Raw genomic sequence first — 23,845 nt, forward strand, 5'->3', positions numbered from 1 at the left:
AGATGTCTTACTGTTTACCTTGTCTCTGCCTTGAATACTGCACTGCTGTATAATTGAATTAGTGCTGACAATCTTCATTCAGCACCTTGATATGTCTTATTCCGTTTATACCCTCCTAAGACCCGAGCTTTGGTTTGGCTTGCATTTTACACTTCTTCTAGCTATTTGGGGTTAGATGTACCCAATACATAATGTGCTTATGTTTTGTTATTGCTTTTGTTTTTGTTTTTTTGTAATGCTCCAAAACTACTACTCCAAAATAGGAATGTCCTTTTTGTCTGTGGGAACAGTTGGATCACACTTAACCTTTGTGAAAGACAGAAAATGACACAAAATGAAGTTTTACAGTGCAGATAACAAAAAATATGATGCCCACGTATGTGGACGCCAGGTCATAGGAGGATACCACTTGGTCTGGCTGGGCTCGAAAAGCAGTGGATGTTATATTGTGCCAGAGGTTTGTTTTGGCCCATTTTCAGTAGGTCAGCATTGTAAACAAATGTCATGTGTGTTTCCAGTAGGTGTTGGCACTGGCTTGCATGCAGTGTTATTTGTTCCTATCATTAACACTTGGTGAGATCTCTACAGCATACTGTTTTATGACAGTATTTTTGTTATATGAAAAAAAAAAAAAAAAGACCCAAATTTCATGTGGTATCTTTGTCTCTCACTCTTTCACACACACACACACACACACACGCACACACACACACACACACACACATATACAAAAACACATATAAAAAAACACAGGGAGTGTCATTATTTAAACCAGTGACGGTACGCTTATCAGGCAGAGTACTGGGTCCCAGCGGTGCTGCCAGCACTGTGGGAGAAACAATGAACTTACAGAGACTTGAGTGTGGGAGACTGGGAGTGGGAATTCATCATGTTTGCATATTTCCAGTGCCCACAGTTCATTCTTTTACAGGACAGTCATGCATACAGTACAATTTCAGTATACAGTACATAGCTTATATAATACACACCAAACTCAGCGTGCAAAGAGAGCTCAGGCTCTGAGGTGTGCGAGGCTTAGGCTTTTAAGTGCTGCAAGTCCTTCGGGATTCATCCAGTGAAATGGAATCAGTAGCTCTGTCATGCCAGCCCATATGTTAGTGCTGCTCTGGCTGAAGCAGCAGAGTCCTTCAGTCAGGTAGACAGCAAGGCCAGCTGGTTACCCTGCCATTATACTCCTTCCACTGACTATAGGACCACTCAGATGCTCCTTAAGAAAGATGGAGCTAAATAAGAGACTGAACCCAGCTGTTCTGGCACACATTCAGTACTGGGAGGCTGGATATCTGAGATGCAAGAGAATCTGTTCTTCGCCTAGAGAGTGTATAATAGCCTTAAGAAGTCTTAGATGCAGTAAATTCATTTTTCTCACATATTTAAGGTTAAATGAATCTATCCTTTGGTAGTTTTTACTTGTGATAGCATTTGTTCCATTACCACTAAGGCTGTATGTGAGAACTTGCTTTCATTACCATGTGACATAGCTATCAGGCTTGTTGTAAGCTAATGCATAATAAGGTAAGAGGAGCCATCCACTTTCTAACCTGACACAGCAGTGTGTGTGTGTATGTGTGTGTGTCAGCCTGGATGAGTGTGTGATAAAACAGAGAAAGCCTGGAGCTTACCCAGCTTACAGTACATAGGTGTCAGACCTCACAGCTTCAGAACAAGTGTTGACAGAGCTACACACTGATCTTATTGTGTGAACTGCACACAATACAGTCTACTCCAGGTCTAGTGATGGATTGCTCCATACATTGGAGAAACATTTAAACCTCAAAATGTGACAATAAAGTTTTGTAGCATAATTTTCATATGTTGTTATCAAATACTTATAAATTAGATCATTTTACAGAGCTTAAGTCAGCTTAAAACATGAAAACATCAGCTAATTAGTTATAGCTGATGAAATCTACTATTGGCATTTCAAAAATAATTATTGTCACTGGCTATAAATTTTATACTCTCTGTTCATTGTTTCAACAATGAATAACAATGAATATTGAGTTGTAAATCTACCACTATCACTGCAAACTGCAAATGCACTGTGTGAGAATTGAAAGTTGTAGTAACAGTAACTTAGCAAACAGTTTATCCTGCAAAATACTGTCAAATATGTGCTTTAGTAGAATGTAAAACTAGAATATTAAATGTGCATCTTTTTTGCCTTCATCAGCTTATCACAAAGGCTCTACGGGCAATGAACAAAGCACTGGACCAATTCGGTGCCAGCGATGTCGAGAAGTATGCAAAGGAGAGGTGGTACGAGTACAAGAGACCCACTTTCACGTCAAGTGCTTCACCTGCACCGGTAAGACATGGGAACCTGGGAACCACAGTGACATAATATGAGCAAGGGTTGTAAGAGCCACACAAGCAGATGTAGTCTCACAAAGTCCCCAGGCCTGGGCAGTCATAAATATTGTTATACTAGAAACACAACATTTATCTTGGTCACTTCCTTTAACCTCCACACATTCACACACACTCACACTGACACTCACAAACACACACACACACACACACACACACACGCACACACACACACACACACACACACAGATACACTCTGTATTCCCTCGTTTATCCATCTCCTGGTGGAGTTCCACTATTAGCCCACAGAGGGGATTGGGACTGATCAGAGGTACCTTGCTGGGAACTTAGACTCCTGCTAGGGTAGCTTGTTATTGTGCTGCCAACTTAGTGGGGATTTTCCCTTGATTGTATGCTGTGCCTTAACTAGATTTGCAGTGCTTCAGATGAGTGCTGGTGACTTACAGTAGATACATTAGTGACATAATCACACACCCTTTTACGGCAGGAAGATGACTGCAGGAAGTATTTTTCTTTTTTTTATTATTATAACATTTTAAAGGTAATTTTTTATCATGTGTTCTGCAGTCGATTTCCATTATGATTTTTTAATAATGATTATTATCTGTTTATAGGTATTGTTTATTGTTTGACATTGTACTGTAGGAGGCCCTGTGATGGACTGGTGACCTGTCCAGGGTGTACCCCTGCCTTTCACCCAAAGAGAGCTGGGATAGGCTCCAGAGATGTGACAATACATTGAAGTGTTTGCTTTCTTAAATTCTCATTTGGCTCACTTATTCTGACCTGTGTTGCTGAAAGCAGTTGAATGAAATGACCAGAATTAAAGTGTGTAATTTCAAATCAAAACAAATTTGTTTATATAACACTTAGAGAAGAACATGCAGTTAACTGAAGTATTTTACATGGAAAAAAGAAGATCATAATAAATATCTAAAGTTAAAATAAAATTTTATGCACACAGGTAGAATAGACATAGTGAGAAATGCATCTGGACCATTTTTGGTAAAACCAGATCTGGCAGTATTTTCTGTAAAAATATTAATTACAAACAAGCAGACACAGATAATTGATTTAGTGACAGAAAGGTTGGGAAATATCCCCCCAGCAAACTATTTTCAAATAATTATAATGCCTTCATAATTATGAATAATTTCAGTTAAGTATAAATTAGGGAAAATAGGTATATTTTATTTTATTTATTTAAGTTTTTGTATTAGTCTGTGTAATACTGTTAATCTATTCAGACATGCAGCTTTTCTTTAAAATCTCCATCAAAATTAATCACTCACACATCTAGTATAGTCCCTGTATAATCCCATTTTTCACTTGTTTTATGAAAGACTTCTCATGGCCACTGTTTGAAATGACAGGGCAATATTTAAAGGATGGGTTCTTATATAAGCCATAGCTTCAGCAGCTGAAGAAACTGTGTAAGTTGTTTGTTACTATACAATCTTCATGACATTGCTGTTGAATACTATTGAAACTCACTGAAGGCTATTCATTGGAGGGTTGTTGTTACATGTCCCCCATGCGTAGCTGTTGTACATATGAAAACACAAGCTTATAGTGCACACATCCACATATGTACTCATGCATATGAGCATGCACATCCATATGTGTGCGTATGCTCGCTCTGGTTGTGAGGGGTTGCTGTGGTAACGGTGTGAAGGGGCACCTGGGCCCTGGTTGGTGGATATTCTCAGCATCTCTATGGTGCTATTAACCAATCGGAAGGCTCTATTCCGTGCCCCTGAGAAAAAGGGGGGTGAACACAGGAAGCGAGCAGAAAGGAGAAGAAGGGGGATGGGGGCGCTGTTTGTGTCACCTAAACATTACATCATCACTTGAGTGGAAACAATCTGATTCTCTTCCTCTTCCTCCCAGTCACTTCGCTCACAGCATCGTTAGTAATGGAAAACTGTCAGCATCATGTTAAATACACCTACCAGACAGCCCTCCCGTCTCATGTTCCAGAGAGCTCTCATCATCCCATGAGGCAATGGGCCACTATTGTGCGGCCAGACTCTGCCACATCCCTGTCTATAATATGCTTTCCTGTGTGGGCCTCTGCACATCCAGCAGTTTTCTAAAGCTTTTTTGTACAGCCTGTAAACCCCCCTCACACACAAATGAGTTGCATGTTCTTTTGAACTTCATAAACTCTGTCTGTTCCCTGTTGCCTGCTTTTCATTAGTCCCCCTGTACCTTTTCTGAGGCTGAAAGGTTGTGAATGAAATATCAGTATTTCTTACCATCTCTCTATTTCATTTTTCCCCTTTTTTACTCTCTGTTTGGGTTCTTTCTCTTGACAGCCCCCCACCTTTTTTTTTCACTGATGATAGTCAGCCAAGCATGAAATCAATTTCTCATGTCGGGACAGGATGACATCGGCACGCAGGGTGTGCAATTTGGAGGCTAGTGGCTAAACTGCATTGTACAATTTTACCAAAGTGTCAATCTGCTATCTGAAGTCAATTTTCTTATCTGTTGCACATGTTTATGAACTCTGTGATTGATTGTGTTTCAGCAATTGACTCTGTTCTTTGCTTACCCAGGTTATTGACCTTCACCTATGATATTGTGTGCAGCACAGTTCATTTCCGCTCAAAAAACATGACAAAACAATTTTTCCCTTTTTTGCTCCTTCTCCTCTTTTTCTTTCTTTATTTCTGTCCCCTTTTTCCCCAAAAGGGCTGACTACGCCCCACTGAATAGACTGTGGCCACTGAGTCCTACACAGTCAGACATTCTCAGAGATTTTTCATTTTGATTCAGCATGTAGAAATAACAAGTCTCCATACTGTCTATCATCCTATCCTCCTCACTTTCCCAAACCACGTGACCTTCTGGTTGCCACATTAGCATCATTCCTCTCTCATGCATTAGTCAGGAGAACAACAGATCACTAATCATGTGCATTTAACCTCTCATTTGAACCCATTATACAGCAGCTGATTATAGCATGAAAAGCAGCCATGCAATCAGCTTGAGGAAAAAAGTCTGTGGAAAATGTTGAAGATAGAAGCCAGCTCACAGATTGCTGCATCAACTCCAGACACAGAGAAGGTAGTGGGCGTGTGCATATGTGGATTATGTGGATCCCATAGCACTTGTCAGCGAAGCAGCGAGCTGTAGTGTATGGACGATGTGGTGTTTTATTACTAGCAGACGGGCTGACTCGTGCATACTGGCCTAATGACATAGTGACCACATTTACCCCTGTCTCTGAAGCATAATTGGCACTCTTAGATTCCAGAAGAAACTGTAAGACCTGCCAGTGGCACGAGTGCAAAGCTAACACCCGCACACACACACATTAGAGGCAAATAGGCATGTGGCTCCTGTGCAAGTCAGCTCATATGCTAACAAAAAGCACAGAGGCAGAGAAACAAATATAAAAACACAGAAACAGATGCAAACACAGACATGGCCTCACATAAACTGCCAAGATGCTCCTAGTCGTTATTTATTTTCTGAAACAGAACAGATTTTTCTCATGAAACAGTGCTAAAGGAAAACAGTAGATTTACAGAGCAAGGCCAGATAAATAGTTGACTGCTCTACAAAGCTCCATTTCTAGGTGGTATTCTCAACAGGGATTTTATGAATCTGCAACATCTTTCTCTGCAGACCTCTTTCAGTCAGTCCAGCCTTGCTTTGGATGTCATTAGCCGGCATCACTCAACTGTGGTGTTAATAACAACCTACTGTATTGTACCACTGCTGTTCTGCTCTGTAAAGGCAAGGGAGAGACTGTGACAGAGAAAAAGACAGTGGGAGGAAGAGAGAGAAAAGATAAATACTGTGAGGAATGAAGAGAAAAAGAAAGAAAGAGACACTGTGAGAAAAAGCAGACAGAAAGACACAGCACGGAAAAAAAGTGGTGGGTTACAAGGAAGGGGAGCTTCCTGTAGCTATAGTAACCACGGGTACGCTGGTCCAATCACCACGCCAGTGTCTGGTTGCTAGGGAGAGATTCCAGTGGAGAGAGAAGGGAGCATGGCAGGCAGCGGTGCTTTTTTTCCCCGACAACTCTCCAGGATCCAGGATAGATCACAGGGATTTTTCCCCACTTGCCTCTCTCTCAAGCATCACCATCCTGAGGGGTTTGCATATGTATGTATGTGCATGCCGAGTGAGGTGCAACTGCTTAAATGCGCAACTGTCAGTCTCCAGGCCAGGACTGATTTCTGGATGATAAAGATAATCATTAAGTGACAATTCTTGCTGTGTTGAACAAACACAAATGCACAGTCTAAACCAGTACATACACAGAGCTAGAGCTGCAGAGCATTTTAATTACTTACTACAAGGTGCAGTCTCTAGCAGTTTGATGATCTTTGTGTGTCGATGATCTCACTCACATCTATTTCCCATCAGCTGAGTCTCTTCTCAGCCTTTCAGAGGGTTAAAAGCTGAAGGCCTCAGCAGCAGGGCTGGTTTGCTGGTATGACAGGACTCTACTGGGCAACCATCTGTCTACGTCAACCACCGCTGCCAAATGCTAGTGGAACCCTGTCACTCATGCACGATCTCTCTCTGCTTTAGAGTTGCATCTCTCCCTCCCTCTCTCTTCTCTTTCCTTTCAATGATCACATCTCCTTCTATTTTCTGTTACTTTTCTTTCTTTGTTTTTGGCTCTAAGAATGGCTGTGTCGGTCATCCAGTCCACTACTTTGATCCAAGCTAAAAATTCTCAGCCATTATTGTGTGCAATTCAATTCATGGGCCCCAGGAGACAAATTCTATTGACTTTTTTAATCCCTTGACTTTTTTAATCCCTTGACTTCTCATGCCACCATGAAGTTGACATTTTGAGTGACAACTATTTGACGGGTTGCCATTAAATTTGGCACACACACATTAATGTTCCCCAGAGGATCAATTAATAACGTTTGTGATCCTTTCACATTCTATCTATCCCCACTAGCATGCCATGGTTTTAATTTACTGACAAAAGAAATTTATACTGTACATGTAATCTCTGTGTTCTAGTTCCCCGAAACTTGAACCTTCAACCACTGCAACTACTACATTATCAAATAACTATTATAAACAATCTTTTAACAGCTTTAACACAACATTTTCTGTCTTCGTTTAAAATGTCTTTTTCCTGAACCTAAACCAAGGATTGACCCCATGACCATTTATGCAGCAGAGCAATACGCCAACTCACTGAGCTACTCCTGAGTCACTTATCACCATGCTAGAACTTCTACTTCTTGTTCACAAACATTTTGAGGAAAAAACTGGATTTGAACCCACTGTCTACATCTCACATGACCAACCTGCCAAACCTGCCAAATGCTTACACACCAACATTTGTCAGGGTGGTAAAGTAATGGTTTGTTACATTTCTGGACAACAAAATGTAGCACTTCTTCATACAACCTTCCACTTACCCATGTTGAAAGGTTTCAATAAAGCCAATTAGGTACATTTTTGTGCACCTGCTTTGGTTCATCCCTCTTAATTTTGCATACAATTAAGCCAATTCTGTTTAATCATGGAATATGCTACTTGAGGAGAGCCTCTGCAGTCTTTCCTTAAAACAGAAAAAAATATTCCCTTTGAATTGTTTGACATACAAAGGATGCAGGTTGTGAGAAATCCATGAATCCATGAATATTTGCTTTAATTTGTGGCTATCCTATGGTCTTAAGACTTATTCTACTTGCTGATACCCTCTGGTTTAGCACAGTGGTCAGGTTAGTAAATTGACTTGTCAGGAACTTCAACTGAAGTTAAGACAAGCATTACCTAATAGTATGTTTCCATTAAGCATGATCTATTAAGCATGGTTACTGTATTACAAGCATGATAAATTTACTTTAATTTATCAGAGTTTGTAGCCATCATTTTAAAAAAGAGGACATCCGCGAGCCAAAGTCCAAGACAGGGAGACGGCTATTAGCCAAAGGAGCTGTTCCAGCATTATTTGAGTGGAACAATTTTACTGCTCCCACTCCAAGGCCGGGGGTATGGGAGAGAAGAGAGCGATTGCCACTGGGGCCGGAGAGAGATGCAGCAAGCGAGGAGGCTGATATTCTCAATGATTACGATTGTGTATCGACTCCAGTTCCTGCAGTGCAGTTTTAAAAGGAGAAGGCATGATGAGTACACTGCATTGTGACAGGGAATGCAACAGGACACAGTAAATGTTTTATGAGCAGTGAGGTTATTCTTATTTTCTGAGCCTGTTTTTTTTTTTTTTTTTTTTTTTGGAGTTCAGAATTTTTACAGCACATATTGTTATAGAACCACGGCACACAAAAATTTTTTCCTAAAGTACACAATGGTGTAATAGCTTAAGGCAAGTATGATGACTAGTAGTTTATTCTCATAGTCAAATTATTACAGTGACTGTACCACAACCTCATGCAGCCTCTTTTAAGAAGCCACAAGGCACCGTACACAGTGCTCAGTATGCTTGTGTGCCATAACAGTGTCCCTTAGTAGGATGTCTTCTCTGTGTAAAGGTAAGCTATAACACTATGTACCATATTGTGTGAACTCAAAACTATGACTTAGAAACAGTACAAGTGAAAATTAAAAGTCATTTACATGGTCAGAAATCATCAATGATGTCCTTAAGTGGCAGAAGAAAACAATTCCAAAAGGACACAAACATGCAAAAAACAAGATATATATTAAGTGGCATGGACAGAAATCCACTTGATATGGAAAAACAGCTGAATGTCTGTGGAAGCAAAGCACAGTAGCAGATTTGGCAGATGAGTGGGGAAAGGGGGCCCCCATGTTAAGCCATCAGGGGCCCGGGGTTAGTATAGCTCTGGGTCTGAATTGCACCATGGTGCTTGGATCCCGTTAATTCTTACTTGCAAGTCTAGTTTATGCTTGAAGTGTTTCCCCCTGTCAGAGGGGCTCAGAACCAAAGAACAAGGGGAGGGTAGAGGAGTCTACACCCTTGCTTGGTAGCACAGATGTGGGGGTGAATAGGTAAGTATCTCCCCAGCTGAAACTTGTTATTAGCCTGTTACATACTTGCCCAGTTGCTAGACTGTCTGTAACTGCCTCTATTATCTTGAAAACATATCCTTGGTATAATGTTGACAGCAGCACTAAAACAATTAGAATGTCCAGTGGGGCTACTCTGACATACTGTTCAAAGCATGTCCATTTACTTAATAGCACATTATAAAGACCTAACAGTAACATAATGAGCTGAAAGAACACTTGCAGTGAGAGAGACCATGGGGGGGGTGAAGGGAGACTGTTAAAGAGAGGGAAGGTTGCATAGAGGTGCAGTCTGTAGTAGTGAGAACAGAAAGGGCAAATTGAGATAAAGTGGAGACCTTGTGCTCAGAGCCACACAGATTCGGAAGCAGTCTTGAAACAGAAACACAGAGAAAGAGAAGAGGAGGAGGGATAGGGGTGTTAGGACTATTTTGGGGTTCCGGCCTGGGCCGACTTTGAGAAGGGAATTTTAATTGCGTCTGTTGGCTGGAGATAAATACCCAATCATGCAGACCCCCTGTGGGTGCCTAATCAGTGTGGTTCTAATGACCACAGCTGCAGACACTAGCCTACAGTACAGGCTAACCTCTAATCACTAGACTTATGATCTCTAGATACTAACTTCCTGCACTGACAAGAAGGAGCAATATGAAGGAGAGAAGCAGAATTTTTAACTTTTCCTCATTAGGGCATCATTCAGAGAAAGAGCATAAAATGAGCAAATAAATGAAATGGAGTCTTTGATGTAGTTTAGTCTTGTAAGCTGATTATGGTTTAGGAGGGTAAATTGATGCTTAATCTAAATATGTCTCCAACAATTTTTAGGAATTCGGTATGATTTTGTGACTATGCACATTTCAATGAGTACCTATAGTAGAAATCCCCAAAGGCCATACACAGGACACTGAAACAGACCAGTGTGGTTGTTTTTATGGGTGGGTGTCTGCACCATGTGGTGCTCGTTGTGCGGTTATAACCAAAGCCCTTTTTTTCTCTGAGCCTGGGTAAGCCATGTCTCTGCAGTAGCAGACAACAAGCTCTGAACCCACTCCACCCACTGTGCTGGCAACTACAAGTGGAGGGATAGGTTTAAAACTACTGCTGGTTATAGTGACAGTTATAGTTGAAGTGAAAGAACTTAAAAAGTAGAATGCATGTGCTTTTGTGCTTTTTGGAAGATCTAAATGTTTTTTTTGTTTTTACATTTTTTAGGATGCCTATAATTTATTGTATTAGTACTAAGTCTGCAATGATTCAACATGGTTTGACTTTAATGTTATTGCACGATTGCACAATGAGACATGAGGTTGTCATTCCAAGACTCTGCAACTCTCTAAACATAATTTTAAAAAATATGCAGTAATGACAGCAAGATGTACAAAATTGTTTAGTTGCAGGTACATTTGTAATTATACCAATAATTATATATTACAAAATTAATTAGACTCACTGTCCGGTGAATACCATGTATCTCTGAGTCAACTTTCCATGAGCTAAGAAAACCTCAATTGTTTTCGGCATTATGATAATGCAGTGCAGTGTGCTTTTTTTTTTTCTTTAGCTAACTATGGGTTATGAATATAAAAAACATATTTAAAGTCACCAGTTCAATCACACCACCACCAAAATGTGCCACCATCACCATCATAGTCTGACTGGGACCTGGCTGTCTCTAGGGCAACTGTGGAAGGTTTACATCTCCTATGGCAACTGAGGAAGGGGGACGTCCTTTGCAATGTTACCAGCCAATCGTCCAGTCAGAAGAAAACAATGTGATTAGCCAGAACAGGTGAACCATCCAGCCACCTCATCCAATCCAGTCTGAGCAAATCCAGTCGGATGGCTGTGATTTGGTCAGGCGTTTGTATGCTAATAAAGTGCATTAGGCTAATTAAACAAATTCCACTCATTTGAAAATCCATCTGGGTGCAGATTGAAGAGCAAGTCAGAGAGGGAGAAGAGAAAAAGAGAACCAGAGAAAATGATAGGTGAGAATTTTATGTTTTTATGTTCCAATTTAGTTTTGAATGAGTAAAAACATTGCTTTTTATTAAATGAAAGCTATGTGCCATTTGAAGAGAGAGTCTTTTTTCCATGGTAAAGAGCTTTACAGATTTGAAAATATTTACTCTCCCTTTCCCATTTTCCATGAAGGCATCAGATAGCCTGTGATTTGGGTTTCTGGTTGGAGCCTTAGTTAGTCTGATCCAAACTGCAGCAGAGACACTTTCTGAAGCTCTGTGCCATTGTTCAGTGGTTCTGGAAATGTGGCTTTGTAGGCACACACACACAAACACACACACAATTTTTTATAAGCAGGCTATTTTAGAGCTAGGCCCTCATCATGCATCCCTTTCCCCTGCTTCTTTACAGTACATTCCCCCCTTGTTCTGCAGCCTTGATGCCAATGACCTGTCATACTGATAAAGATCCATCACTTTATCTCACTATGCACACTGTCCCATTTGATCATCCTAACCCTGCGTACGCACAGTGCCATCTCATCGGGGATGGATTTATGTGTTTCCATCCTCCTGGGGGAGCTGAGATTGTTTTGTTTTAAGTGAAGGCCCATTGATCTTTTATTACACCATTAAGTCAATATGCTCCACTCATAAACAGCTTGAGATTAAATGAGTGCCTTTGAAGGGTTTATGTGTGTGTGTGTGTGTGTGTCGGTCTGTGCCTGTGTGTCTATGAACTCTCAGTCTGCCAGCGTACACCAAAAATCTGGTCACTATAAAAGCCAAATATAGACCGTAGCAGCAGCTCATTAGTAGAAAGATGTTGGTATTCACATTGCTCCATTCCACCACAGGTTTAAAGATGCTTTGTGAAATTTAAAATGTTTACTTCTTTATGTACTCATTTAATTTTCTGGCACCGTGTTGTAATCAGATCAATTATAAATTATAGAAAATTTTATTAAAGCAGGTGAGGAAACCTAAAGCTCATATAGACTCAGCACTTGTCTGCTTTGTGTCAATACCTGTACTTCTGGTTCTCGGTTCTAACATCTTAAGTGTCTGCTCTGTCTATCAGTAGGTGGTGTTTAAAATATCTGCTCTGGTTTCCATTCCATGGCTTCCTGTTTCACCTGAGCTGCAGGGTTATTGGAGGATCTGAGAGTTTTTACAGCTTTTCATGTCTAAAGAAAACCACAAGTCCTTTCATTATTAAAGTGAGAATCTCCATGCTCTGTGCAGATTAGGGTGTTAGATAACCTTCTGTTGGACAGAACGTGTAGTTGAGCATGCTTATGTTTCGTTTAGTTGCATTAAATGTAGTAGCATTAAATCTTGATACAGGAAGTGGTATTGAAGGTTTGATAATTTGGGAAATACTCTTGTGTCAGTAGCGATGGCAAATATGTATTTGGAGCTTGCAACCAGTTAGCTTAGCTAAGCTTTAAGAGTAGGAGTACAAACTGGTGACTGGTCCCAGTAACCTTTAGTGAGCTTTAGAGGCATTTTTTGAATTTGGACAGAATGCAAAAAAAACAAAACAAAAAAACCCCCAAAAAAACAGCCTGGTTCTCTCCAAAGCTTACAAAATCTGCCAACAAGCACCTTTAACACTCTCTAATTAACAAGTTTTTATTGAATTTGATTATTTTCTATCATTTGTGGTTTAATTGTTATGTTTTCATAAGCTAAGCACCTGTTGGATCATGTGAATAAGCATATTTAACCAAAATGTCAAGCTTTAACTATATATTCCACTGGGGAGAATTTGGTTTTTACATTACTGCTACTGTGTGATCGTTGTACAGTAGTTGTGTTACATGATAATTGTAGTTGTACAATTATAGGGCTAGTGTCGCTGCAAGGGAGTAATCATTGGGTCAGGACATTCATCCCCTTATAGAATGCCAGGCGCAGCACTGGTGAAGGTTTAAGCTTTTCTTAATGCTGGGTTTCAAGAAGTTGCTTACATCCCTTTGACTGTTTATGCAGTACACATATACGTGGCCTTCAGCACCATGTGTCACAGCATTTTTTCCAGTCAATAGTTTTAATAAGTGTCAACCCTTCCTGTTACTTAACCACAAAGACTAAGAGAAACCAGAGACCAGCAACCATATATTGGCGACTGATCCATATAAACACCTTTTAGCTATATTGTTACACTCTCAGTTACATAGTAAGGTGGATGTGGAACACACGCATACACAAACTGAGTAGCCACCATGCAAACACACAGAGAATGATTCTGGTGTCATCCCAGTTGGTATGTAATGAGTTTGTAGTCGATGCTCCGATGATGCTGGGAACTTGCAGTCTATTGTTTTGTCTCTTTCTTCACATTGTTTAGCAGAAAATGACTTTTCCACTGATTGTTTCATTATATTCCCATCAGAGCAAATTGGCTCACTAGTGTCTGGATAACTTCCCAGCAGCCATATTTGAAGACAAACATACACACAACCACAACCAAGTACACACAAACAGGTAGAAGGGAAGGTGCTTTGCCTGAAAAAAGACCACACGTAAGTCTAATGGAACCTGACAAACAGAAAAATAGTACCCCTGAGAGCTATGTGATTTTATGTGAGAGCACATGACAAAAAAATGGAAACCCCAGTGTGTTTTGTCAAGTATGAGAAGCTAAAAATATAGTTTCTGATATCCACAGGTTATTCCATTAGCTTTGGGTTTTTGATTGTTCTGCTCTCTTATTTTCTCTCACCTGTCCTCTCCACAGTGTGTAACTGTGACCTGGCACGATCTGGCTTCTTCCAGAAGAAAGGCGAGTACATCTGTACGGCAGACTATCAGCGCCTGTATGGCACACGTTGTGACCGCTGTGACAGCTTCATCACAGGAGAGGTGGTCTCTGCTCTGGGACGCACGTACCACCCCAAGTGCTTTGTCTGCAGTGTCTGCAGGTAAACAGGCATCGCTATACAACACACATTCAACAAGCAAATGGTTACAGTAGTACATGGGTGAGTAAAGGGATGAATATTAAAAGTTCATTTGAAATTGGTTTTAATAATAATGAATTGTTTTAATAACAAATGTAACATAAGTATTCATGGTCTGGTCTACTGTCATGGTCTGGTCTACTGTCATGGTCTGGTCTACTGTCATGGTGTGGCAGTTAGCACTGTGGCCTCACAACAAGAAGGTGTCATGTTCGAAGCCTCTCTATGTGGTGCTTGTATGTTCTCCCTGTGCCTCTGTGGGCTTTTTTCCAGGTACTCAGGGTTCTTACCACGTTCCAGAGACATGCAGTTTAGGATTAGGTTAATTGGTGACTCTAAATTACCTCTAGGTGTGAATGTGAGTGTTTGTGTGTCTCTATGTGTCAGTCCTGTGACAGGCTGATGATCTTTCTAAGGTGCATGCTGCCTCGCATCCAATGTTAGCTGAGATTGGCTCCTGTATTCCTTAAACACTTTGCTCCTTGCATTGTTTATAGTGAGCAGTGAAAGTTTTGAATTATGGCTTTGTCACAGAGTAAACTTTTTTTGCTGATCAGACGATGATGAGACACTTCATTTATGAGTGAAATGCCAGCATACTGTCTGTGATATACAGCAGCAGTGTTTCTACAAATGTAGAAATCTCTGTTTTGCTCAAAGACAGTATAGGGCCAGCTGACACTTTCAGATGTACAGAAAGAAAGTGGTGTGTTTAGAGACTTAGCTTATTATGGACACAGTATGAGAGAAATTGCAGTTATACATAGTTATATAGTTCTATATAGATTGTTAACATACAATGGAAATGGTTATTTTATCCTTAAACATCCTCTTAATAATAATAATAATAATAATATTGCCCACCCTGCTACTCAAGCCTAACAATCTACATATTGCATACTATACAGATGAATTCATCACTTCTTTATCCTAATAATCTTCTTTATTGGCTGTGCACTGTGGTGAAGCACAGGATTCATTAGGATTCACGACCTGATAGAGGAGATGACACTGCAGTCCTTACTGACATTTCACCAGTTGCATTTTTAAAAATAAGAAATGCAAAAGTGGATACTTTACCTATGGTCTGTTCGATAACGCCAGTCAGCTCACAAACCAGTCGTAACTCAGCTCCTGAATATCAACAAATTTGTGACTGGGAAGCTCCACCAGTCTGTCATTTTTGCTTAGTTGAGAGCCCAGAGAAGAGAGCTGATTTGGTGTTTCACACTGTTACATTTAGTAAAAGTAGGCCATCTCTGCTCTGACCTCCCATCAGTGTTCATGTTAAGCTCCTCCTGAATGAACCAAGAGTTAGTATCCCAGTTGGGTCATCTGTCTATTTCAACATTTTGTTCTTCTTGTCGCTCTCTTCTTCTTTCATGTGTCATTCTAAAATGGTTTCTTTTTCATGGACAGCATGTGGGAACACCCGTCTCTTGTGCTCGCCCACCCTCCTTCCCTCCTTTTAAGGTTTACATAAGAGCAATCTTTCTTTACCTGCCTTCAGGAGAGTAATGCTTGTCTGCTTGACATTGGCTGATAAACATGTGGTCATGCCCAGCAGCTGTGGACAAAAAACATCTGAACTGACACCAACTGGCTGGAGACAGTCAGTAGAGCAGTCCTGGCAGTGACAGTGTGTGTGTGTGTGTGTGTGTGTCAGTTTATGTCGATTCAAGTGGAAGAGACAGTGAGAAGCCGAAGGGTAAATCTCTTCCTTCTTGCTCCGTCTGCCCTCTGTCACATTGCTCGCAGTCCTTGTACATTGTTTTTTTTTCCTCCTTCTTGTCTCCTGCATTTCTTCTCTGCACTCTTCCACTTCCTCTTCATCCTTCTTGTTTCTGTCATCATCTCCCTGCTCTTAATCATGCACATCACATCATGTGTCTTTATCTTTATCTCATCATCGTCCCTCTATCCTTGTCATCACTTTCTCATGCTGATATTAAAAAAAAAAAGCACAGTGATCAAAGCCAGAAGGCATATTGCTAAAGCCAGAAATAGCTTTACTTCTGTGGGCAGTTTGAAAGAAGAAAGAAAATGCATTAAATATGTAAACAGAGTAAATTTTTAAAGCTCAAAAAAAGGCTGACAAGGCAACAGTGTCTTGAGGGAGTGAGAGCAAGACGCAGGTGAAGGCAAGGTTAGACACAGACTGACATGCTCTTCTGCACCATCATAGCTTTAAGTTGAAGTGGAATTAGGTTGGACTAGAAACTGGCAAAGCTATGGCCAGGCCTCCATGCATTTACGAGATTTAGCTTGTCATGCCTGGAAGTGAACACAGAAACAAACCTCAAAATCTGGATTTATGTATCAAAATCATGTGGCTCTAGGTTTTCTGTGTTTGGTCTTTTGGTCAGTGTAGCTTGTTAGTTACATTAAAACAGAAGTTTACAAACATGTGTTTAACACTGAAAGTAAAATTAAGTCTAAATAAAGATCACTATTCATCAATCCTCAATTAGTGTGCCCCCTTTCAGTATTTACCAGGGCTTTTGTTGAATGCATTGTGTGTGTATATGTCTCTGCTGGCTCATTTGTCTGTCTTTTCTGTTTTAAATCATCCCTTTTGGAATAATAAAAAGGCTCTAAGGAGCAAAGCTAGAATGATGTATGTGCTATTTCACCTCACACGCACACATATTCAGACAGATACAGTTATAAAATACTCCTGGCTTTGCAGTATACAGTATACTGCACAAGCCTTTATCCATGCTTGCCTCTGTGCCTCTATCTCTGTGTACTTGGATGTACTGCACTCTTGTGTGCTGACTGTGAGCTCTAGCCTCCCTCTGGGTCTTGGCTCCGGCTCTGGGCATTGGTGGGGGAGTAAAAGGATTACTGCTGTCTATGTCTTTTAAACAGCCTTCCCTAAGCCTTTTAGCTCCCCATTCATTCTTGCTTTCTCTCCAGTCATAAAGAAATCAATCTGTCTCCTTTAAAACGAGAAGGAGGAGAGACAAACCGATGTATCGTGATATGGTAAATTTAATTCTGCATTGCTGCTGTGTTCTCTGCTTGTCTGCATATGTGTGTACTTACTCTTATTTAACATAGTGTGACTTTTTAAGCCCACAAAACCTGACCTGGTGGCGCCAGCTGTGTAAGGAGTAATCTAGGCAGTGCGAACTGGGCGGACGTGCTGAGAGCAAAAGAGGCAGTTAAGATCAGTATGCACTCCACACACTCTCCCTAATAAGTTTTCATTCTCACTGAGAGAGCCAGTTTTCCTTTCAGAAGCCCATGGCAGCGTCACATTATCAGCTCTTTAATCACAGAGCAGCCAGGTGTTCCAGCAACAATCAGCATCCTATTAACCTGTCGCCTCAACAGTTTGCAAATGTATTTTCAGGTTCATAGATGATGTCAGACCATATTGTGTCATCTTGTGTCAGCAGTATTATGTACTGTCTGTCACCCAATCATGTTTCTGCCAGCACCCATTTGTTAAGTGGATACTAGGATGTATTGTAAACAAATAGAATAACTGCAGTCATTTTATCTCCTGTTGTGTGCTGGATTTCTAATACTTCTTTTTTTTTTTTTTTCCTTCTCAGTAAACCCTTCCCAATTGGTGACAGAGTGACATTCAGTGGAAAGGACTGTGTGTGCCAGCAGTGCTCTCACACATTCGTCAAGTCAAATGAACCGATCAAGATCCACGGTCCCAGCCGTAAGTCCAGCGTCTGCCTGTCCATTCTGTCCACCAGTCACTACGTTGTGCTGACTCTAATGTGATGTGTCCACAAGGGCCAATTTAGTTCATTTAGCTAATCAAGAGTCTGTCAGATCTATGGTCTGACCTGTCATGCTGATCTGCCAGCTGAGAATTATGCAACAAAAACAGACACATCCCTCATTCATTACTGTCAAAACTAAACATCCAAAGAAAAAATGGATTTGGTGTATTCACTGCACATCTGGTCGCATACTCCTGTATCAACACGTACGCCTTGCACTAATGTACTTTATGGTTTATTAATTAAACAATGAACATGTGTCTTTAAATCAGTATGTGTTCAGCCTTCTCCCTTTACAGTGTAAAGCAACAAAATGACATATTATGATTTCACAGGCAGAGCAATAGTGATTGATAGTGAATGATTTGTTAAGTGTGGCATGCCGACAGCAGGCTGCTGCTCACTAGCTGTGCAGTAATAACAGATGGTGGAGAGGCAGTGAATAACTGTCCTCCCCAGATCACTCCATTCAGGAGAATAAAATCCAAACGGCTCCCCAGGTACATGTTCATCACTCTGTCTTATGAGGAGGCAGTCTATGAGACGGGACACAGTGCAGACACTAAATGTAATGCACTGACTCTTACAACCTGTTCCTTTGTAACTTTGCGATATGAACAGGATATTTATGAATGCAAATATATGCTTGGTTTGTGCAGAAATGTTAGAAATACATTTGCCAAGTGTAAAAATGAGGTGTACCCTCAGTTCTGACTATCTTCCCAAAATATTTCACCCCATCATTCAGTGTGAATATCTAATGAGTTCTTGCCACAATCTCTGTTACATAACTGTAGATAATTTAATACCATTTTCATGCTGTGGCTAAAATGTGAACAGTATAATGACTAAGTAGAAAATCAGGTGTGTCAGTATGAATCTAAAATACTGGCCTCATAGTCTGAGCACTGTCACCGGCAAATTGACTACAGAAGCCTGTATCTATACGCAGCAGTTTTTTTTACTGCACAACACAGTTTGTCTTGGCTGACAGGGCAAAGTGGAGTGGTCCCTTAACACTTCGGGTTTCTGTCAGGAGCAGTAGACCGGGTCCGAAAAGGTTAAGCTGAGCCAAACGTCTTCCAAATGGGAACAAATGGAGCGGTGGCCTTTTTTTTCAGCATTTTGATATCCTGCAGCCATGCATTAATGCTGTCCCGCTTCTTTCTTTACGTGTTAGCAATTGTCAATAACGCCTGCTAGGGCATCTTTCTGAGGGAAAATGGAATGTGTAGTATGCTTGTGTGTGTGTGTGTGTGCGTGTGTGTGTATGCTTGTGTGTGTGTGTGTGTGTGTGTGTGTGTGTAAAGACATATAGAGAGAGACTCATATATGTCTCGTGTGTGGGGGTTATACATCTGTGTTAGCCCTGGGGCTCTTTCACTCATACTTGCTTCTTGCCTGCATTCAGTCATGTGTAACAGTACTTACAGTTGAACTCACAGCTCTGCTGCATCCCACATTAGTACAGCTATTGATTAAGGAGGTGGTTGTGCCAAAGGGATAATAAAAACTACACTTAGCAGCACAGAAGGTGTTTAAATATGTACAATTGCACCTTGGCTCACTTTGTCTCTCTCTGTTATTGCCTCTACCTCACCCGTGTTTCTGCTTTTCTGTCTTTCTCTGGGTATCCTTCCACTTTCCCTCTCTGTACCCATTCATCTTTTGGATATGCTCCCTCTTTTTCACGTATGGTATTTTCCTCCAGACTGTGCTGGATGTGGAGCCGAGATCAAGCAAGGTCAATCTCTACTAGCATTGGAGAAACAATGGCACGTCAGTTGCTTCAGATGTCGTACCTGCAACATGGTCCTCACCGGAGAATACATCAGCAAGTGAGTTAGTAAAAAAATACATTATTTCAAAACACACAAGTAAAAAATAGCCCTGTAATATTTGTTGTTGAAAAAAAAAAAAGATGGTAAACTGTATTTGACACACTACAGCAGTTTCTTTTATATTTTCTGTGTTGCAGGGATGGAGTGCCATACTGTGAGGCAGATTACCACGCCCAGTATGGGGTGAAATGTGAGACATGCAGCAGATACATCAGTGGAAGGGTTCTGGAGGTGAGAACAGGAGCAGATGATGCTAACATAGATTTAGCTGCACAGAAATCTGCAGCATTACAGAAATCCCGAATTGGGAGTTGACTGTGCTAACTGAGCGTAATCAGCCTTATCAGAGTCGAGCAGTTGCATTTATCCTCAGCTCCGTTTAAGCCCCGCTGTGCTTTGGGGAGCAAGTGACTTCAGATTGGAGGGTGATCAAAAATTTTGTTCAGCTTTACTAAACATTCAGCTGCAGTGTGTTAGCCTGGTCAGTCATAAGAGCATATGCACTGTTTCAGTTTCTTCTAGAGGCACAGTTGAGCAGGACAGGCTTTCTGTAGTAACAGGAGGCAAAAAGCTGGACTCATGCATAACAATGTATAAAGAGTTGAAAGGAAAAAAAAGGAGTTAGGAAGAGATCAGAAGGTAAAGAGAGAAGGAAAAGATTGAAGCAAGAGGCACAGAAAACAAATTCTGCAGTAATAAAAATTCACATCTGTGCTTTGTGTGCTCTTCCACCGGACAATTTTGAACAGAGATAGGCGTCAACAGTTGAGAGAGGAGAGCATAGGGGCAGAGGCAGGCAGATAAAGAAGTGAAAGGAAAATGATAAGGGGACTAGGGTTGAAAACAATGGATGTGATAAAAAGCAGATGCTAATTAAATGTTTTGGAAGAGTCTCCGGAGGGTCATTGTCATTTGGGAGCTAGGGAAAGGGAGCGAACATAGTTAAAAACTTTGTCAGATACACACTCATGGGGCCTTGTTGTCCCTTTGCTCCTTTGCTTGTCAGAATGGCTGGTGTAAAGTGCTTTGTTCCTGACTGTCAGCCTCTCTGGGCTATTTATAGACATGGGGACATGTCAGCCTTTATCTGCAGGTCTCTTTTCCTTCCATGTCTCACTCACACTCTGAACATGTGTCTGTGTGCGCATGTGTGTGCGTGCGTGTGTGTGCTTGTGTGTGTGTGTGTGTGTGTGTGTGTGTGTGTGCGTGCGTGTGTGTGCATGCATAGAGCTCATTCTGTTCTGTCAAATTGTGATATCATAATGATGCACTACTTTAAGATACAGCACGCAACTGATTTCTCTGTCAGACAGTCAGCTGCAGAGAACTTACTCCCCAAACATACGGTGCATACAAGAAAACAATAGAAATCACAACTGTGCTCTTTCAAGATACTGTGTTAATTTTGGCAACTGGTCTTAATTGAATTTTTTGTCTTTTGATTAAAATGTATATTATTTTTAGTGATCTTTTACTTTTTTCTAATGGATTAATTAGTCAACGTTGTTATCAGGGAAATCTTTTTTCTTTTTTTGTGAATCAAATTCTTCAAATTGTTAGATCTCCTTGTTATCTACAAATATAGTGGTGTTGTTTCATCAACAGCCCTTGTTAAAATGAGTGTACCTTTTTTAGAAATGTGCAATTTATAAATGTTTTATGGTTTTCCTAGCTTATTGTTACATGTTGACCCATTTTCAGTGGAATTGTAAATGAATTTGCATAAATCTTTTACTTTTTCTTTTTCATCCCAAGAAGCAGTAACGATTACTGGCTGAGAGACATAAAAGTAAACAAGTCTTTTTTGTCAAAGTATTTGTTAATGTCGATAACACTGCTTAGATGTCAATAAGTAATTTGTTTGTTTTCAATTATTACATCGCATGCACTTGCAATAATTTTTTACACTGTAAGACTGTGCACTAAAAGTGAAATCCTGGCATTTAAAATTAAGTAAAGGTAATCAGCAAAATGCACTTAAATAATAAGAACTTGCCAAAAACCAGTCCCTGTGACTATCTGCCACTCTTCAGTCCAACCTTCCATAGCTTAACATTGTTAGTTTATTAAGTAGTTTTAAAGAAGACAGAGAAAAAAGAGAGGAAGCAGAGCATGAAAGCTTCTTTTCTTTTTCAAATTTATTTCCTTAGTTGCTCACTTTCCTAGTCTGCTAATAAATATAGCCACCTATTAATGCCACCAGAGAGAATGAGGGCCTCTTTAGAAATGGTAACAGCAGTTGTTGAAGTGATACCTTATGACCACGGCCGGTAAACGTGCGGCTGCTCGGAAAGCAGGAAATGGAAATGCTAGCTTTCAGCATCCTCTCCAGGCTTTCCTTTCAGAGTAACTTGAGACAGACAGGGAAAGCATAGATTGTTTAATATGCAGCTCGGATTCGATTAAGAAGCATGCATGGGCAATTTTTTAGAGAGTACGCTCATCAAAGAGGCCTGATCACATTCAAGAATCAGTTTTACGAAAAGCAGAAGTCAGTGCAACCACATACCATCGTGCTGGGTGTTCAGCTGTAACATCTTCTTGACACAAGCTACATGTCAGCAGTCTATATTTAGAGAAATATCTTAAATGGCACGTCAGGGAAGGTAGAGGTGACAGGACGGGGCCATGCCTCAGTCATCAACCCCACAGAGACACTGAACTGGACTGTATTATTGGACAGGATGGGCTCAGTAACATCATACTGCATCATGTGTCCATTTCACCTGTGCCACGTGTGTTACTATGTGTTCTCTGGAGTGCTTCAAATGTCCAAGGACATGCATCTTGCTCTTATGTCATTCGTTTCCTGGGCACCTACTACCGTTCTTCTCTGTAACACACACATACACACACACACACATCATCATCATCATCATGTGACCCACAGAGGTCTTTGCTTTAATTATAACAATTAAACAAACACCAATCCCAATGCCCTGATAAACTAGGGTATCAATGATGTCTTAATATATAATGAGGTGATTGGTGGTCAGGTGATATATAGTAGAAAACATATGGTGATGATGACCTTCTCAAGAGGGGGCACAATTTGTAGATTAGCCATCACTCTGTGAAACTGTTCATGATGGTAATTTATGTTCAGTCACACCTCCTCTCCTCTCCTCTCCTCTCCTCTCCTCTCCTCTCCTCTCCTCTCCTCTCCTCTCCTCTCCTTTCCTCTCCTCTTTTGTCCTCCCCACGTAGAAGTGCTTAGTTGTCTTTCTGGGAAATTTTGACGTTTGGAGTCAGTTACCGATTGTCTTGATGGACTTGGGTCCAGCTCCAGTTGTCTGGCAATCTGACTGCCCCAATGCTCTGACAGGGGCTTACTATTGTAGAACCTCTAGACACTCTCATTCAAGTGAACAGTACATTTTTTCTGAGTAGGATTTCACTGGACCAGATCTGCTGTCCTTTACATATCCTATATCAAAAGGGAGCTAGGGACTGATTGACCTCAAAAGTCATAGAACAACCTTTTGCCTTCAGACCACACAGTGTCTCCTCTACCATGAGCAGCAGCTCTGGCTTAAACAACATCTGTGCTCCTCCACAGAGTGAATAACCTGCCCTACAGTAAACACTTGTTTCGTCTGGAGGTAGCTGGCATGGATATCACAGTCCTCTTGTTTCTTTCCAGTCTGTCCTCTGTGCGTGGAGCACTTTTCATGGAGAATTGTTCTTAGCTGCTTGGTAATGTAAGGGGGGAAAGTCTGTTTCATAATACACTTATGCAGTTCAGGATGTTCAGCTCTACTGAGAATTGTCACAACAGATTGATTTACAAAGCTGGAAGGGTTTAGATAAGTTGGGTTATGAAAAACTGCTGCCATGCTGAGCCAAGAAACTGGTTTTAAATCTCTGTTGGAGGAGTCATCATATGTGATGGGTGGTCTCCCTGGTCTTTTCAGAAAAACATTAGGGGTGGAGTCTGTGCACTCAAGCACTAAAGAAAGCACTTTATGCTATAAGTGTGAAAGAGCTCAACAGAG

The 23,845-nt window shown here is 40.8% G+C and overlaps 1 protein-coding gene across 9 annotated transcripts in view; it reads left to right on the forward strand.

Moving 5' to 3' along the window:
- The window catches only part of ablim3 (actin binding LIM protein family, member 3), a 40,985-nt gene that overhangs the window by 4,772 nt on the left and 12,368 nt on the right, over positions 1 to 23,845 (forward strand). For all 9 annotated transcript variants that reach the window (XR_003297162.1, XM_026330612.1, XM_026330613.1 and 6 more), the window contains exons 2-6: positions 2,195 to 2,329; positions 14,041 to 14,224; positions 17,827 to 17,942; positions 19,721 to 19,847; positions 19,988 to 20,081. Coding sequence is in view for 8 of the 9 variants with exons in the window: in XM_026330612.1 (XP_026186397.1) it covers positions 2,195 to 2,329; positions 14,041 to 14,224; positions 17,827 to 17,942; positions 19,721 to 19,847; positions 19,988 to 20,081 (656 nt within the window). In the remaining variant the exon portion in view is untranslated. The remainder of the gene's footprint in view (positions 1 to 2,194; positions 2,330 to 14,040; positions 14,225 to 17,826; positions 17,943 to 19,720; positions 19,848 to 19,987; positions 20,082 to 23,845) is intronic.

The sequence above is a fragment of the Mastacembelus armatus genome, chromosome 10 (genome assembly GCF_900324485.2).
Source record: "Mastacembelus armatus chromosome 10, fMasArm1.2, whole genome shotgun sequence".
Taxonomy (NCBI): Eukaryota; Metazoa; Chordata; class Actinopteri; order Synbranchiformes; family Mastacembelidae; genus Mastacembelus; species Mastacembelus armatus.